Source organism: Xiphias gladius, chromosome 9 (assembly GCF_016859285.1).
Source record: "Xiphias gladius isolate SHS-SW01 ecotype Sanya breed wild chromosome 9, ASM1685928v1, whole genome shotgun sequence".
Classification (NCBI taxonomy): domain Eukaryota; kingdom Metazoa; phylum Chordata; class Actinopteri; order Istiophoriformes; family Xiphiidae; genus Xiphias; species Xiphias gladius.
Genome location: NC_053408.1, coordinates 1,067,268 through 1,084,003, shown reverse-complemented (window position 1 = coordinate 1,084,003; position 16,736 = coordinate 1,067,268). Strand labels below are relative to the sequence as shown.

Here is a 16,736-nt window from a genome sequence, read left to right as displayed (position 1 = left end):
GCTAAATTTAGATGTAAACCTGCCTAATGACAGTTGTAGGTCAATTGTCCTTTGTTGGAGAGTTTGTTTGCAGACATTTCTGTTTGATGGCTTTCAAAAGTATTTTAAATTGATTTTTATCCCGTTTCATATGTTTATGCAGGATCTTGCCCAGGTATAACGTGACAAAGGAACACACATTTTCATTATGTCTTTTTATCTCTTATGAAATGATTAAAGGACAAGCCCAGAAAATATGAAAATAATCAGCCATGTTTTGCTTCCCCACTTCCAGCATCTGCTTTGAACCCCTTTTGTATAAATTAAATTTTTTACAGTCACAAAACGTCATACTGTGTTCCTTCAACAGAACTCTTGGCAGGACTTGGAGTCAGTTGTCCCATATATTGTCGTCAGTTATCTCCAGGCCTGATGACAAAAATAGTTTTTAAAGGGAATTACACGGAAGATGCAGCACGGGGCCGAAATATTTTTATTTTTTGACTTTTAATGTAAATTACCTATTTCTGTTTCTGAGCCTCAGCTGCTGTTGCTATGGAGAACAGTCAGAGACGCCAACCAAAGCAGAGGCTCAGTCAGACCAAACTGATCCAGAAGCTGAAAATGAACTGGTTTCCACAAAGCGTAATCTGCATTCTCAACAACGGAATTTAAAGCTCTGCAGTTGGTTTGTTTCTAGCTGAGATGCACCTTGGGAATCGTAGTCTCCTTCAGTTTTTATGTCCAGCGGCATCCTGTACCTTCCTTCAGTTTTTTCTAACGCAGTTGTTTTTCAGTCAATTCTTGTCAATCCAAGATTTGAAAAGAGCTCCAACTGTCAGTCACCTCACAGTGTCTGAGAGAGTGATCTATTACTCTTATTATTATAAATAATTCAAACACCTATGCTGTTACTGCTATTTTTGCTGGTAGCCGGACCTCCTCAGTCCTGACCTCCTTGATTAATTGATATGATGTGAATGAATGGATGAATATGGTTAGATTAAGAAAACAACCCTGAAAAGCGACAGCACGAAATACAAAAATAGGTGAAAAATTTAAAAACTATTATTCATTTCATAATTTCCTTTTCAGTCAGATATAAATATCATATAAATGATATGAGGATGTGGCAGCACAGACAGTCCCAGCTCAGACTGCTCATCGTGTGTCAACATTGTTTTCTAATGTGAATAAGTGAATGGAAAACACTGTAGCTGCATCTGTGATATTTGATTTGTCAATTTCTTTATTTTCAACAGAAAACTTGAAAACACGGATTAAAGCTGCATCTATAAAACCTCATGTTTCTGTGAACAGAAATGTATTTGTGGCGTGATAATGTGTTCTCGTCGGTAGAAATATTAGTGTGAAGAGGGATGGGGCAGGTGTAATGTCAGTGCTCTGCATGATCCTGCATAGAAATTGATAATTTTCTCGTCTGTGTCTCCTTCGCAGAGTCTGGGAACCACGGGAAGATACGACACCAGGAAAAAGTAAGTCCCGACTCTTAGTCTCCTCTCGCTCTGCTCCTTTTATCCTAAGCAGGAAGCAGTTCGTTTTCTGAAGAATTCCGTCTCTCAGTGTAAATCCTCATATTTCATTGTCATCTTCAGCGTGAAATCTTTCTGTTACCCTGGTTTTTCACTCTAAGTTTTCTGCTCTTTGTCACTGAAATATTCACCAAAAATCTATTTCCTGGAGCCCTGAGCAATATGTGAAAAGAGACTGAACCAAAGTTAAAACACAAAAACTTGGTCAACTCATCCAGTGACTGATACCAGAGCCAATGAAGTACTGGTCGGAGAATCGCCTAAAACCTTTTGTTTGGTTCGATTTAATTTTGTCTCAGGTGAAAGCTGTTAATTAAAGTTTGGTGTGGACTGAACGACCAGACCTGTCTGCTTGCAGTGTGCACTCAGGTGTGGTTTTAACATGAATTCAAAAGATAACGTGCCATTAAATCCATCAGCTGATTGCGAACTACCAAGAAAACAATCTCTGTATCTCTGCAATGCAGAACGTGGTGATTTTTCCCTCTAAATTAGAGAGAGAGAGTGAAAAATGGGTTAAACTTTGGTTTGCTGAGCTCGTGTCCTACTCGGTTTATTTGATCAGCTTCTCTAAAAAAGTGAGTGAAATGTAGTGACCACACAGAATCGCCCACAGAATTACAGTCCAGTGTCCCGGTTTTACCTGTTTGCCACAAACATGTAGCTGCCCAATATGAAAGGCCTCGGATCGGGATCAGGACCAAAAAAAAAGAAGGTGACCGAGACATCCCTCACTTGACCAGCACCACCCACTCTGGAGCCTGTCTGCAGAAAGTGAATGATGTCCGGGGAAAACTTGCTTGAACTCCAGTGTGTGGCAGTGCAATCTGACGTGAGAGGAGAAAGATCAGCTTTAAAACTTTAAAACTAAAGCTGCTCATTTTGATGAAACATGACGACAGGTTTCCACATCACACCTTGATCGCCTCAGATCTGACCCAGCAGCCCTTGATCATGGGCTCTTCCCTTTTCTCCTCCCTACACTGCGATGCATAAATCCTGGCGGATTTCATTTGTCAGAGAGCTCTCGTTGAGTCAAGGATGTCGTTTTTTTGGTCTTCGTTATTAAATGGTGTGTATCCAGACAGCACTAATGGATTTTCATGGTCACAAGCTTTATAGAGGGTATGAATGGGATTGTGTCCCCATGGATGCCATGGAGATGCAAAAAAAAAAAAGAAGATAAAAAGATCTTTTATGCGGCAAGAAAAGCTGAGAAAAGCTATTTCAGCAAATTGTATTTATATATTTTCCATGATTTTCTTCTGTCTTTGTGTTTCACTGAACTTGGTTTTCAAAATGGACTCAAAATACCAGTTTTTTTATTCTGTTGTAAAGTTTCACAGAGTTTCCATGTAAATGTCCAACACTCTGCTCCCAACTGACTTACACTCACTGCCGCCTGCCTACTTTGTCTTAAAACAAAATCAGGGTGACATTATGTTTCCTCCCAATAGTGTCTTGTTCACGCAGAATAAGGTTTAGCAGAAATGTTGTGGGCAGTTAGACTCTCTGTGTAGTAGCTCTTTGGGCCTATTTCCGCCTGATTTTACCACCTTTTCCAGGATTTTGCTCTCATGTAAATATCACAGAGCCATGATTAATGGTTTAAATTGAAGAAGACACTTGTACCATTAAATGTATAAAGATCAATTCTCAATGCAAATACAGCACTTTGAGTATGTTTTGTTTTGTTTTGTTTCTGTGAGACGTCCTCTCTCTGGCTGATCATGTCACCTCAGTTCCAGGATTCAGGACCAAATCAGATTAATAATTTAAATCTGTAAATTTTATAATCTTAACTTTTCTGCATCAGAGCCAGAAAAATGGCCACAAACACGGACGTAGCTGTACAAGTAGTTGTAAGACAGAAACAAGTCTTAAACAGACCTTGACTCAGCGGCCTGGACCACAGCTTCCGTGTCGACTGATAGTCAAGTTGATATTGGTGATTCTGTTCATTGGGCTGAAACAGGTCCTCACAAAGATAGTACAAGAGCACAAACACACATGCACACTCAGTACACAGTACATATTTCTTGAGAATCTGCAGCCTGTGAGCTGTGTGTGTGTGTGTGTGTGTGTGTGTGTGTGTGTGTGTGTGTGTGTGTGTGTGTGTGTGTGTGTGTGTGTGTGTGTGTGTGTGTGTGTGTGTGTGTGTGTGTGTGTGTGTGTGAGAGAAACTGTTGGTGACTTATGAGCCGTGTGTCTTGTCAGTGTGTACATCAATGATCTGAGCGCGCTCAGTTTTGGGTCTCCTCAGTTCACCCCGCTGAGCTCCAGAGACTCCACAAACCTGCCTTTTCATTCTGCTCAATGACACATTACCACACACCAACACTTTCTGTCTGTGTGTGTGTGTGTGTGTGTGTGTGTGTGTGTGTGTGTGTGTGTGTGTGTGTGTGTGTGTGTGCGTGCGTGCGCGGCTGAGGTTTTGCTCCACTGAAGCGACGCTGATGTCAAATTAATCGTCCAGAGGAGACAGACCGACAGACAGAGGCGTGGGAGGAAAAAAAGGAAGGTTAAAAAAAAGAGATGTAGTCATTTAAAGCAGAGTGTTAAGTCGGAGTGGACACGCACAGCAGTAATTGTGTGTGTGTGTGTGTGTGTGTGTGGAGATGAACACAAGAATCAATAGCTGCCAAAGTCGGCTGTTCGGTTGCTCAAAAGCAAACACACCTCTGCCTCTGCAGATCAGTAAAGTCATGTTTAATATCATCATTTGTTGTTGCTTCTCATAAGTTTTATTAAAATTGATTCACTGCTCGGATCAGCCGATCAACTGATGAAAATGTAGTGATGATTGATTGCCAGTTTTAGGTAATTAAAGGTCGTCCCAACCCCATAGAAGAAATGGTCTCAGCTGTCCAGCATAGGGGGCTGTTTAAAGGAATAGTCCAACATTTCTATAAATCCTTTGTTTTTCTGTCTGAAGATTTTTTTTTAAAATCTAATTTGTTAAGTATAAATGAAAACAAAATGAGTCTGTATCCTCATCAATTCTCATATCATCTTAATATTGTGTTGTAGTCTGTACAGTTGCTTAATTTGTCCTTGGATCGAGAAGTAAAAGCACTTGAAATGTAATACAGGAAGTCCAGTATCAGAATCAATGAAGGTTTATCAGGCAGCAAAAACACTGCATGGAGGTTTTTCCATGATCAGTTCATCTGCTGGTTATTTCTTCAATTAGTCGATTGATCTGTAAAACATCAAAAAATAGTGAAAAACGCCCATCACAGTGTCCCGGGGTCCCCATTTGTGCTTGAAAATGGCTTGAAGGATTCATGCATTGCCAGTGGTCTGGTTGAAATGAAGGAGGAGGCCGTGAACGGGGGGGAACTGTAGCAATGTAATTTGCAAACGTGTGAAGAGTTGTGAAACGGTACCTCGGTCTGCAAATGTGTATTACGACTCGCAAGCGTACTAAGGTTTGTGAATGTGTAAAAGAAGCTGCACGTGTGTACACACATTTGTAAATAGGAAGTAAACTTGTACGTGTGTAAAACAAGCTTGAAGCTTGACGCTTACACTTTTCACTCATAATAAAAGCACATTTACATTCAGTTTTGTTTCAGAGTGGATATATTTTTAGATTCTTTTACACATGTACAAACCTCAGTGCACATTTACATCTTTAGAGCGTATTTTAGAGATTTGTGGACACGTTTACAAATCTGAATACACATTTACAGATTCTTGCACACATCCACAAATGTGAGTGCACGTGCAGATTGAAACAGTTTTGCAACTTTCCACAAACATTTTCAAAAAATATCGACACAATAATTCCCCTCACAGCTGTGTTTTTAGTGCTGGTGTCAACCTGCGCGTGACGACCGAACAGGCTGCAGCGCAAGCGAAGTCTGCTTCATCTGAGCTCAGTTGTCGGTGAAGATGTAGATGTGCAAGAAGTCGACTGTGTTGCGAATAGACGAGCTGCTGTTCCGGATGCGTTGGGTTTGTCAGGCGGTGAGTAAGACGCACCGGCAGCGTGACTTACAGGCGACAGATTCGAGGATCAGAACGTTCTGCAACAGCAGCGTCCGTAACACTGCTCGATAATTTCATATATCTGCAGCTCCGCTGAGTTGTCTCTGCAGAACAGTATGTAGAGCGCTGAGAGTACAACACACACACACACACACAGCCTTGTCAGCATATTAGACTTTACTTTGTGGGGTTAATTCAAGTGTTGCAGTGTGTAGACTAGGGTATCACTTTGCAGCAACTGTTATACGACACACACAGACACACACTCTCACACTCTGTGGGGCCCAAGGTAGTCATTAAGAATAATGGCCTCTGGCTATGCGTTGCCATGGCAATGGAAAGGAGGGAAGAAGGGCAGGTTTAGTGGAGCTGATGAACGGTGGAGAAACCGCAGCTCTGCGTCTCCTCCGAGGTCGTTTACATGAGCTGAACTGTCCACAGCTTCTCTCACACAGGATGGTTGCTGTTAACGTCACACCAATTTATATCAGTGTTTTAGTGTTAAATATGGATCGATCTTAACCAAATTCCGTTGAAAGGTTAGTGTTTCAATGTAAATTGAGATTAATCAGGTTCGAAGTAACCGTCTACATTCATATTTTCCCCGCATTATTTCTCATCTCCGACTCCTAGTGATTTAAAATGGTACGATGATGGAAAATCTTCAGTGTGAAACTAATGTCAAAGGCTAATTGCTCACACAAAATCATTCAAAACAAATGACTGAGTGAGGTTAGCAATGATGATAAATCACCGGCATTAGCTGAACAGGTATGATAATCATTAGTATGTGGTTCCATCTCCTCAAATGCTGCTATTCTTGATCTTCTCAATGTCTTTGAATTTTGGACTGCTGGTGGGAGAACCTGCCATTTAGATGCCATTGAGTCCTTTACTACCTTCTGACATTTCATAGACCAAACGATGAATTGAGAAATTAATCGGCAGATTGATCAATTATGAAACTAATTGTTAGTTGCAGCCTTACACATCTTATTCATGTGGTGAATTATTGTATAATGTCTCATTTATTTAACGAATAGTGGACACTCGTTCTGTGAAAATCGGAGCACAGGACACGGTAAGGTATACAACTTCATGTAAACAATAAAAAATATGGTGTCTCGCACGCTTTAGAGGGGCCACAGGTCATAGAGGTTTGATGGTCTAGTTTTGTTTTTGTGTAAAATGCTGAATGAACATATCGCCTTTGTGCCGGGTTGTTCATCTTGCTTATTTTCATGTTTCCCTCTTCACATGAGGCATAAATGGTTCTTCTGTGGGAGGAAAATGAATTTCCTGTTTTAGGAGATGAGAGGATTTCATGTGACAGTGATTGTATGTAGGACGAGGTGTTGAATATCCCTCTGCCTGTATGTGTGTCTCTGGAAGACACTCAACAGCAGTGTGATTATGCACATTAATCATTAACACTCTCTGACATTTAATATGACTTTGTGTTCTGCTGTCATATTTAATTACTGGAGTCGACATAGAGGGAAAACAAAAAGACGGTTGATCCAGGTGAGAGCAGATGAACCTGTAGAACAGATTAATGACTGTAAACTGAAGCCAGGCTGCCGTCGGTGTGTGTATGTCTGTAAAACTGCACCAAGGACGGGGATGAAGATGTTTGTCAAAAAAAAAACATACCGGTGTTTTTGAGGCGAAATCTACTTGACAAGTTGGTGGTTTGTCTCGTGTAGGAAACAGTTATTTTAATAATGAAAAGCTGGAGAATGTGTTAGTTTCTTATTTTCTCATCAAGGAGATTGTTTCCGTCTGATTAATCCAGTCCAGTACTCCCTCTCTTTTAGCTCTGGTTTTGGTCTCCACCAGCTCCTGAGGGAAACATCTGGCTCTTTAGCTGCTAAATGCTCCACCATGTTCAGCAGCTGGTCTCTGACTGGGTCTGTCTGCTGTTTTTCCGCTCAGCAGGTAGTGGGCGGTGGGTTTATGCAGCTGTTTCTCTGAAAACATCTGCCTGCTGCGGACGAAAACGACGCTATGAGAGCGGTGAGAGTGAACCGGAGCAGTAAAAGAAAACAGTCGCCAAAACAATGAGCTGAAAGAGGCTAAAAAACTCAGTCAAGCCGAGGGGAACAGCTGAGTTGTTAATGATTCTCTCTAGGTTTGACACTTTGAGTGACCCCTTTCATATTACACAGTCATTTGATCCACTGTTAATATAAACGTATTGATTAGAGCAGCTTTGAGTGTATAAAAATGCATCATGGGAAAGAAACCACAATGAAATAAGGATTTGCTGCCACCCTGGACCCGACTCCGGAGCCAGCGTTTCTTCAGAGTTTTGGTTAATTTCCCGTTTATTGGCTCCAAATCTTATCATCGTGAGATGAGATGCTCCTGATGTTTTGATCTCAGTTGCTGTTGTTGTTTCCAGTCTTGTTGGAGAAGCAGCTCTTTTTGTACGAGGCTCGTTTGTTTGTGTCTTGGTTTCATCAGTACGAGCAGGATCTCGAGGCTGTGTGAGGACATTCGTGGAAACCTGGATCAACCTCGAGACACACACACACAAACACACTCACACACACAGAGCTGAAACAATAACTTTAGTCCGGAGTAGTGTCGGTCGTGACTGTGAGTTTTCTGACTCATCGCCCCATTAGAAGGATATATATCGCTCTCTCTCTTCCTCTCTCTCCTTTCATTCTTCAGCTTTCGACTCCCCCCGCTCCCCGTCGCAGCTCTTCTCTTTGAACTGAAGTGGTTGGTGTTATGTAGTAATTTAGCAGAAGCGGTCACGTTTTCATTTTTCCAAAGACTTGTTTGGGACCGAAGTGGATCAGAAGTGTTGACGACTGAGCGCACTGATGTTTAACTTTGACCAGTGATACAGAAAATGTAAAAACAAAATATGTACATCCAGAGACCTTGTCAGGTATTTATAACTTTTTTTTTTTTTTAACCTTTATAAGCATCTGAAAATATTGATAGCTTCATATTAACTAAGATTTAGGGGGAATCTAAGTGGACTCTTATATTTGGTAGTCATCTAGTGTTTATCCCTGTGGTAAAAACTCAAGCTTAAAGTTTGTCCACCTCTGGATCAACAAGCAAGAAGGTGGATTAATCTTAATGAGATGTCAGTTTAATGGTTTTTTCATTAATAACTCTTCCTTGAATGGAATTGGAAGATTTAATTAATAAATCCTTTTTTTTACAGCTTAGCTTTTATTTTCAGAGCTTTGTTCATTATCGTCGTCAGCAGGAGCAGCAATTAGACTGTCCCAGATCTCAGATATAATTTGGCGAAGGCAATGTTTTTCTAACTGATAGAAATAATGGGCAAGCTTGATTATTATTTCAAGAATATTTCATTTAAAAATCCTGTTAAGGTTAAACGATGAAGACGGTGAAGTCTACCCCATCCTCTGTCGCTTTACCTTCAAAATAAAAGGTTGCGATAAGAGCTGAAACAATGCAATTAATCGACAGAAAATCAATTTCAAGTTACTTTTTTCAGGTAAGGCCATCTGTTTCAGGTTTCTCCTGTTTGAATCTTTTCTCTGTTTAATACGTCAAAAATTTAATGTCTTTTTTGTTTTAAACTACAATTCGGGCAAGACATTTTTCTTTCTTTTTTTTTTTTTAATGATTTAATTTTTTTACTGGTTTCTCACATTTTATAGACCAAAAGATTTATCAAAAAGTAATCGTCAGATCAATCTGTAATGAACTACATTTTGATTATCTCCTTTTGAAATGACGCTCCCCCTGTTTGTTGTCAGTCTCACACTCTTCCTGTAGTTTTACCGCTGATGGTACACATGCTTCCCCCCCCCCCCCGGGCTTCTTACGGCTGACACACACATCACATGAGGCTCATGTTTGGTGCCAACAGCTTTTTGATCAACAGAGAGAACTATTAAATCTCACACTGCTTTTATTTTCTGCCTTGTGTGATGCAAAAGCTGCACTTTTTAAAGCTTTGTTTTTCCTTTGCTCTGGGCCCAAGCTGGGTCCAGTGGGCGTTCAGACTGAAAACAGGCCTGCGTTGGTGGGGGCGTGTTGCTTCAGGTACCGGTGAGACAATGAAAAGCAGTCCAGGGAGTTCCATCGGAGGACTAGATCAATGAGTCAGAGGGTTTGAACAGTAGACACCAGAACGCTGCAGAGCGATTTCAGAGGAAAGATGTTACAATGAAAATCAATAAATATAAATGTACCAAAGTGTTCGCACAGCCTATAAATAACGAATTAATGCCAAATTAGATTATAGTTTGTTTGTTTTTTAAAGTGTGGGCCGAAGTCTTTGCACTACCATCCAAAATGTTTCCTTTTTTCCATCGTCACGACTGCGTCCATAAACCACGACACAGAGAAGTGGAGCATTTCAGCCTGAAAAATTCAGTCCGGTATGAAGTGGGGACACGAAGCACTCTGCGAGACACGAGTTCGAAAAAACATGACTCATTGGTAAGTTTTTTGTTGTTTTTTTTCCTTTGCACTCGAGTCCTTTTTCTGACAGACACACTTAAGTGAGGAGTGGTGACCAATCATGTCAGGGTTTGTCAGTTTGTGACTTAATGAGACTTTGATGGGGACACGTTGGCAGGGACAAAGCTTCTGACCCTGCGCTGACTGGACGGGTTTTCAGACCGGCCTCAACCGACGAGCTTTATCAGCTTTTTTGATGTGGGTCTGGGGTTTGTCGTACCATGTTCGTAATGTCACACTTTGCCTTGTACAGTAGTCTCTAAACTCTGATATAAGCTCTTTGATTCCTGCCGAGTCTTTAGGCTGTTTTTTTTTTCCAACCCCTCAGTTCTTACGTTCAGCCTTATCAAACTTGTTTTTCGAAAGCCCCCAGTCAGACTTTCATTTCCTGCAGTTGTTTATTTACAAGTAATTCACTTGCTCAGACCTTATTAGAGCATTTTGTATTATTGAAAGCTGGGAATGTAGGAGATGCAGTTTTCCTCAGAGCCATAGACACCAGAAGTTGTTTCTATTGGTTTAAATTCAGCTGTATTTAATTATAATCGGCAGAGCGTAATGGTATGTTCCCCTTTGAATGTTGATTTTTCTCTGATGTATCAATGTTTTGAAGCCCTCCGTCTTTGATTCATGGTAACTTACACACTTTTAGTGCATAAGTTGGCTCGATGAGAGGCATCACCGATCAACTAAAGCAGTGTTTTCACGTGTGTGAGTGTTCGTCTGTGTTTATCAACCTGATTTCTGCTGTTAAACCAGTTAATTTTCATTTTGAGACTCAGTTACCTGCCACTATAGTGATTGCTTCTATAACTTCCAGTGAATGACTGCAGTGTCCCCAACATGTACATATATGGACATATACAGTTAAAGCAATTATGTCACAAATGCATTAAACACAAGGACATTACTTCAAAACAAAACAAATGACATATTATTTTACCACCATTACAACAGCAGGAAGAAGACTCATGTGACTGACTAACTGAGTGTTGGAGTTTCCTCGTTGGCTGTTGCTCTTTCAAAATGAATTGGTGCAAACAGTTTCTATTGCGTCATCAGGAGGCGTTTACAGGCAGCGTTGGCGACTTAGCACCTTTGTCGGTAGATTTACTGACTTTTCTTCACAGAAGCACCTAGCGACTAATCCCGCGACTTTCTGGACAAACCTCGGCTACTTTCCGTGGAAGAGAGTCGCCAGCGTTGCCCCGTGAGCGTGAGGTCGGGCTTTCCCTCCCCAGGCAACACCTCTCCGTCGTCTCATTCAACTGACAGAACGTCAGCTGACACAGACGTGGATGAGCTTCTAACTTTCTCTCTGACTGATCATTTTACAGGTAAATGTACCTGAAATCTCAGCTCAGCCGTCGTCTTTAACTCATGTGTCCGGTGACTCTGTCAGACGACATCGTGGTTGTGAAACCAGGATTTCAGCAGCAGAGCAGCAGCTTGGAAATGTCTCGGAAGTGTCTGCTTGTTAACACGTCGTCTCAATGGGCCACGTTTCAGTAACTGTTTCATACTGGTTCCGTCGTCTGACAACAGGAACAGAAGAACATGTAGATGAGAACAGATTTATTGGGAATTCAGCTGCATTAAAACACTGTATATGTGAGCACAGAGAGCAGGACAGAAGGGAACAGATAAAGGGCGGTTCAGCCAGATACTGGGTTTTGACCTGGTCTTGTTCCTACAAGTTTCTGATGCCTGAGGAGATTGTGAAGATAATGAAGACAGCATGAAGCAGGTTGAAGAAAGGCTCAGTAATCTGCTGCTTTTCAGCAAAACACATCTAACAGAGAAACCTCTGCTGCAAACCCTCTGCTCTCCACGACCTCAACTCTATCGGACTGAATCATGTATGACACATCTGTGTGGTGTTTCAGTGTTGCTGTCGGTGACGAATTCTGAAGCTGGACTGTAAATAAAAGCCGCGCTATAGGTATTTTTGGCAGGGGGTCATTAACCCGTCAAGTGTAAAGGAGCTAAGGAATCCACATGTGATTAGCAGCCATTAGCGGTGCTCGCTGCAATGTGGGCCGCAAAACACTGTGTTGTGTAATTTAACCTCACCAACATGCGCCAGGTAGCAGGAAAGAGTCGGGAAACTGGGCTTAATCAACATGTCCTCCGCATTAAATGAAAAAGGATGGTGCATGGCCTGTAGAACAACACCCTACGCCTCTATCAGCAGGACGACATCATTTGTCGGTGCCTTCCACAGCGGTTACGAATCAAATCATACAAATGTGAGCAGAGGTGGGCTCAGAGCCGCGGAGATGCTGCCAACTCAGGATAACTGTCGCTGTGTGGTGTCCAGGGAGGCGCTAATACGACATTGCTTTGATTGATGCCAGTCATTTCTTCACTGTCACACACTCCGCTAGAAAACTCCCACACAGTCATAAACTCTCATGATACACACACACACACACACACACACACATATACAGTGTACAGTCCATTATGTCTTCTCATGCTAGGCTGCTGAATCGTGACTTGACGTCTTGTCAGTGACAAGTCATTACCAGCATCGAGACGATAACTCCTAAACCAGTTAAACAAACAGGTGTGTGTGTGGGGTGAACTGCTCCTTTATCGCGCTGTGTTCAGTGTGTGTGTGTGTGTGTGTGTGTGTGTGTGAGTGAGAGAGAGAAACTGAAAGATCTGGTTTTGCATCATTTCAATCGCAACTCATTGTCTATTTCATTTTACTAATCAAAGACAGTGTTTTACTGAGACGCTCTTTGTGTGTGTGTGTGTGTGTGTGTGTGTGTGTGTGTGTGTGTGTGTGAGAGAGTGAGACCTCTGAGAGTTGTTAAGCAGTAATGGCCCGTAAAGAGAGAGCGTGGCTCACGGAGGATTTAGTTGTTGTTGTAGTTTGATCAAACTACATTAAACACAGCTTTTGTTCAGCCAAAGACTCTCACTTAAGGACAGCAGCGTGAATGACTCGCTCTAAATGTCTGACTCGTGTATTTTATTTTCAAGTTATCTAAGGGTTGCATTCAGTCCTTTTTTGTAGTTCACCACTTCACAGATATAGATGACACGGACGGATGACCATGTTTACGTCATGCGGATCCTTGCAGCTACACGAATGCAGAAAGTATCATTAGGGCCTGACTCTGGATGCTGAAGGGAGACTGTTTTACACGTTGTTTAGAGCAGACTGACAATCCAATGCTCCCATCTCTTTAAATGGTTTTATTCAGCCAATAACTGTCTGTAGGTTCATAACCACCACAGACACCTTCCACAATCTCACATTTTTTTCACGTTGACATTTCACACATCGCTGTAATGAAAATATTCATTATAGCCTTTTGAAGGGATGCTCCGTGTCAGCTTAAATAAAAGTCCAAAAACCACCGAGGTGATATGTGCGCCCCAGTGACGACGCAGAGGAACCAGCAGAGGAACAGAGAAGTTAGAAAGCCACGGCTCTGTGTTAATACAGTCATCAGTCCCACACTGTTACAGGTGTGAACACGGTCTGTTGCAAAATGTTTACGGTCCAGCTGCCAGAAATACCATATCTTGACACAACGCCATATTCGTGGGGCGTCCACCGTTTTTAGTATCCGTGCGAGCCTCGGAGCCAAACATCCACTTTTGTACTTTGCCTGGTGACAACACAAAATTATTAAAAATGTCCCGAGTGCAGTCACACAAACGTCAGTCACTCGCTTATCATCAGTGTATCTCCCCCACCCTCCTTGTTCCTGAATTAAACCAGACCTCCTTCAGTTTATTATGAAACCAAAAACAGGCTGCAGATTGCCTTTTTTAAACACGTCCGTGAAGAACATCCTGTTCTCTGGAACATAATTGCAGCAACATTAGAGGCAAGTGAAGGATGGGAAAGGAGGGAGGCAGACAGGTTTCACACCTCCACATCTCCTCTTCCTCTCTGAGCACTCAGGCTCCATCCATCACATCTCAGCATGAGCAATACTTTTCCTAACCCACTGTCACATTTTGGAAATTATCATTTGGACAAGCAAAGATATTGTCAGTCCTGCCTGGACTGCATATTGGTGGAAAGGAGTTAGGTACATTTACTAAAGTACTAAAGTACAGTTTTAGATTTACTTGTTTTTCTGTTATACAGAATATTGCTTTATATTTCTACTTTACTACATCTCAGAGGAAAATATTGTCATTTTTACTGCAGCACATTTATTTGACAGCTGCAGTTTCTGGTTACTTTGCAGATTATTCTTCACACAGAAGATTTGATAGGCTTCTAAAATAAGATGCATGGTTTATAAGTCGTTTCGGTGTGTAACTGAGCCCTTAAAGTGATTTTTTTTCTTTTTTTTTTCCTCTCTGTAGAAAAGTGAACCAATCTGTCACTGCAGTAAGGACATTCCTGCTTCTTATCAATGTAAACCACCTTGCTTCATCTATTTTCTTACCCAGTTGAGTTTTTCATAATTCTGGCGGAGCAACCTGTGCTTTTCTTTCTTGTTTAAAGATACAGAAAAATCATTTCTAGAGCATTTTTCAAACACATGACTTTAATTTAAAAATAAGTTGAATTATTCTTAATACAGGAATAGTTTGACACTTTGAGAAATATGCTTATTCTTTCCTTGCTCTCTGTTTGAGAGTCAGATGTTCAGATTAATCCCACTGTCATGTCTGCACAGTAAATATGAAGCGAGAGCCAGCAGCGGGTTAGCTTATCTTAGCATAATTGCAAATTGTAATATTCTCCTGAGAAAAACATTTGAAGGACCTCGTTGAGTTGCAAAGCGGGAGGAGATGTTTCAGGTCCGGTTCATTTTCACCATAGACGATGTCAGTGACTCACAGATCAACATGAAACTCTCCTGCTTCAGTGATCAGAACAAAACATCCACAACAATGACTCGTTCATTAAAAAAGTCAAAGCTAAAAGAGTCCTGTGGACATGAAAGCTGAAGGAGAGAAGTCAACTACGACTCCCAAGGTGCATTTCAGCAAGAAACGTCCAATCACAGAGCTTTACAGTGGACAGAATGGATGAATTTTGGATGAAGCAACTATGGCGCCACATTTTAACTAACAACGCCAAGACACTTTAAATTCACCGGCTCTCTGATTCACACTTCTGACTGGCTTCGGCCAAGGCTCGTGGGTGTTGTAGTATTGTGAGGCGTGCGCCGAAATGATGGACAAAACCTGACTTCTCACTAAGTAGAGATAATTCAAACTAGCGGCCATAGCGTGAACCTACATGGTGGTCACATTATCCAGGAGAGTCCTGGGTTTCTGTCTTCAGTCACATTGAGGAGATTCTTGAGCCGTAACAGTCTTAATGTGCTTAATTGGTGCCCAATCAGGCCGATATGTTGGTGTTAACATGTTTCCATCTGTCAGATCAGAAGAAACATTGTATATTCAGTTTTCACAAGAAAATCCAATTTCACACTGAGCTGATAAAATGCAGCAGAAGCAAAAAACTCAGCGATCCAGGAGCGAACGGGACATGCATTTAATATTTAACCTTTTCCACACCTGTGCCATGTTGCCAGAGGTCCTCCCTACTGAGATTGCTGCCGTGTGTTTTGTAATTCAGACTCATTCAGACGTGACATCGTGTAAAAATGAAAAGAGTCTTCACAGTGATCTGCATGGACCCATCCATGAGTGATGACTACACCTGAGCAGCTTCCAGCAGATTTCTCCCCCGTAGTTAAAATGAAAATCCCCCTCTTCAGTTGTTTGTTGCTGTGCAGAAAATCAGTGGAGCGATGCCTCGCAGCCGAAACAGAAAAGACACAAACACCAGTACAAATATTCAAATGAGGGAACTTAAATGGCTTCCCCCTAGCTCTCCTTCACCTGTTGGTCCTCAATGGGAACCATGGAAACAGTGCGAGCCTGAGGCAGCTCTGAGCCAATGAACGGCAGCTGTTACTGGTTGCAGCTAAGCGCGGCTCCTCGGCAGAGGTTGGCAGGAAGCTGGCACATTATTTGTTTGGAGTTGTTTGTGATGTCAAATCCGTATTGTCTGTTGGCGTCCCTTCATCCTGGGCGGGTTTTCCCACGGGCGGCCGCTGCAGGCTCAGTGGAGCTGGAACTCCTGACACAGCTGTGGTTTCAGAATCCAGAAATGTTCTTCACTGAAACCCACAGAAATGATGTAATGACAGAGGCATATTATAAAACATAAGTCTGTTGACTTCTGTGTTTTTCTTCTTGTCATTAAATCCCATCTGCAGAGCCAAACCAACGCTGAAGGTCTCCGACTAACCAGAACTGTGAATGTGTGTGTGTGTGTGTGTGTGTGTGTCTACAGCCTGATGAATCTGGTTCCTCTGAGCCTCAGAGCTCCACTGTCTCCAGAAACTATTAAAAACATATCAGTGATTCACACTGTTGCTCTGGGTGACATGTTCCTTCATCAACATGAACACACACACCGTAGTTTATTTAGACTTCGTCCCACACACACACACACACACACACCGTTCTGCTGCCACAAATACCTGCTACTGAACCAAATGTGGATTAATCCGCTGCTGAAAATAGTCCCTCACAAATGCACCATTTTCTCCTGTTTGTACAGCGAGCAGCTGTCTGGTTGGTCAGACACATCGTCGGTTTGAATCTGACGGACAGCCTATCATCCTTCAGGCATGTGATTTACATGACCTCGACTTGATGACGAGTTCGGAAATCAGACTGAACTGCGGATCATTTCACGCTGTTTTCACAAGCAGGTTTTATACTTTGTAGCGCTAGTAACTGCTGGCGACC

General features: G+C 41.9%; 1 protein-coding gene across 1 annotated transcript in view; it reads left to right on the top strand.

The window, feature by feature from the left end:
• ankfn1 (ankyrin repeat and fibronectin type III domain containing 1) overlaps window positions 1-16,736 on the top strand; it is a 133,187-nt gene that overhangs the window by 43,907 nt on the left and 72,544 nt on the right. Inside the window, exon 6 of the mRNA XM_040135882.1 lies at window positions 1,438-1,475. Coding sequence (XP_039991816.1) covers window positions 1,438-1,475 — 38 coding nt within the window. The remainder of the gene's footprint in view (window positions 1-1,437; window positions 1,476-16,736) is intronic.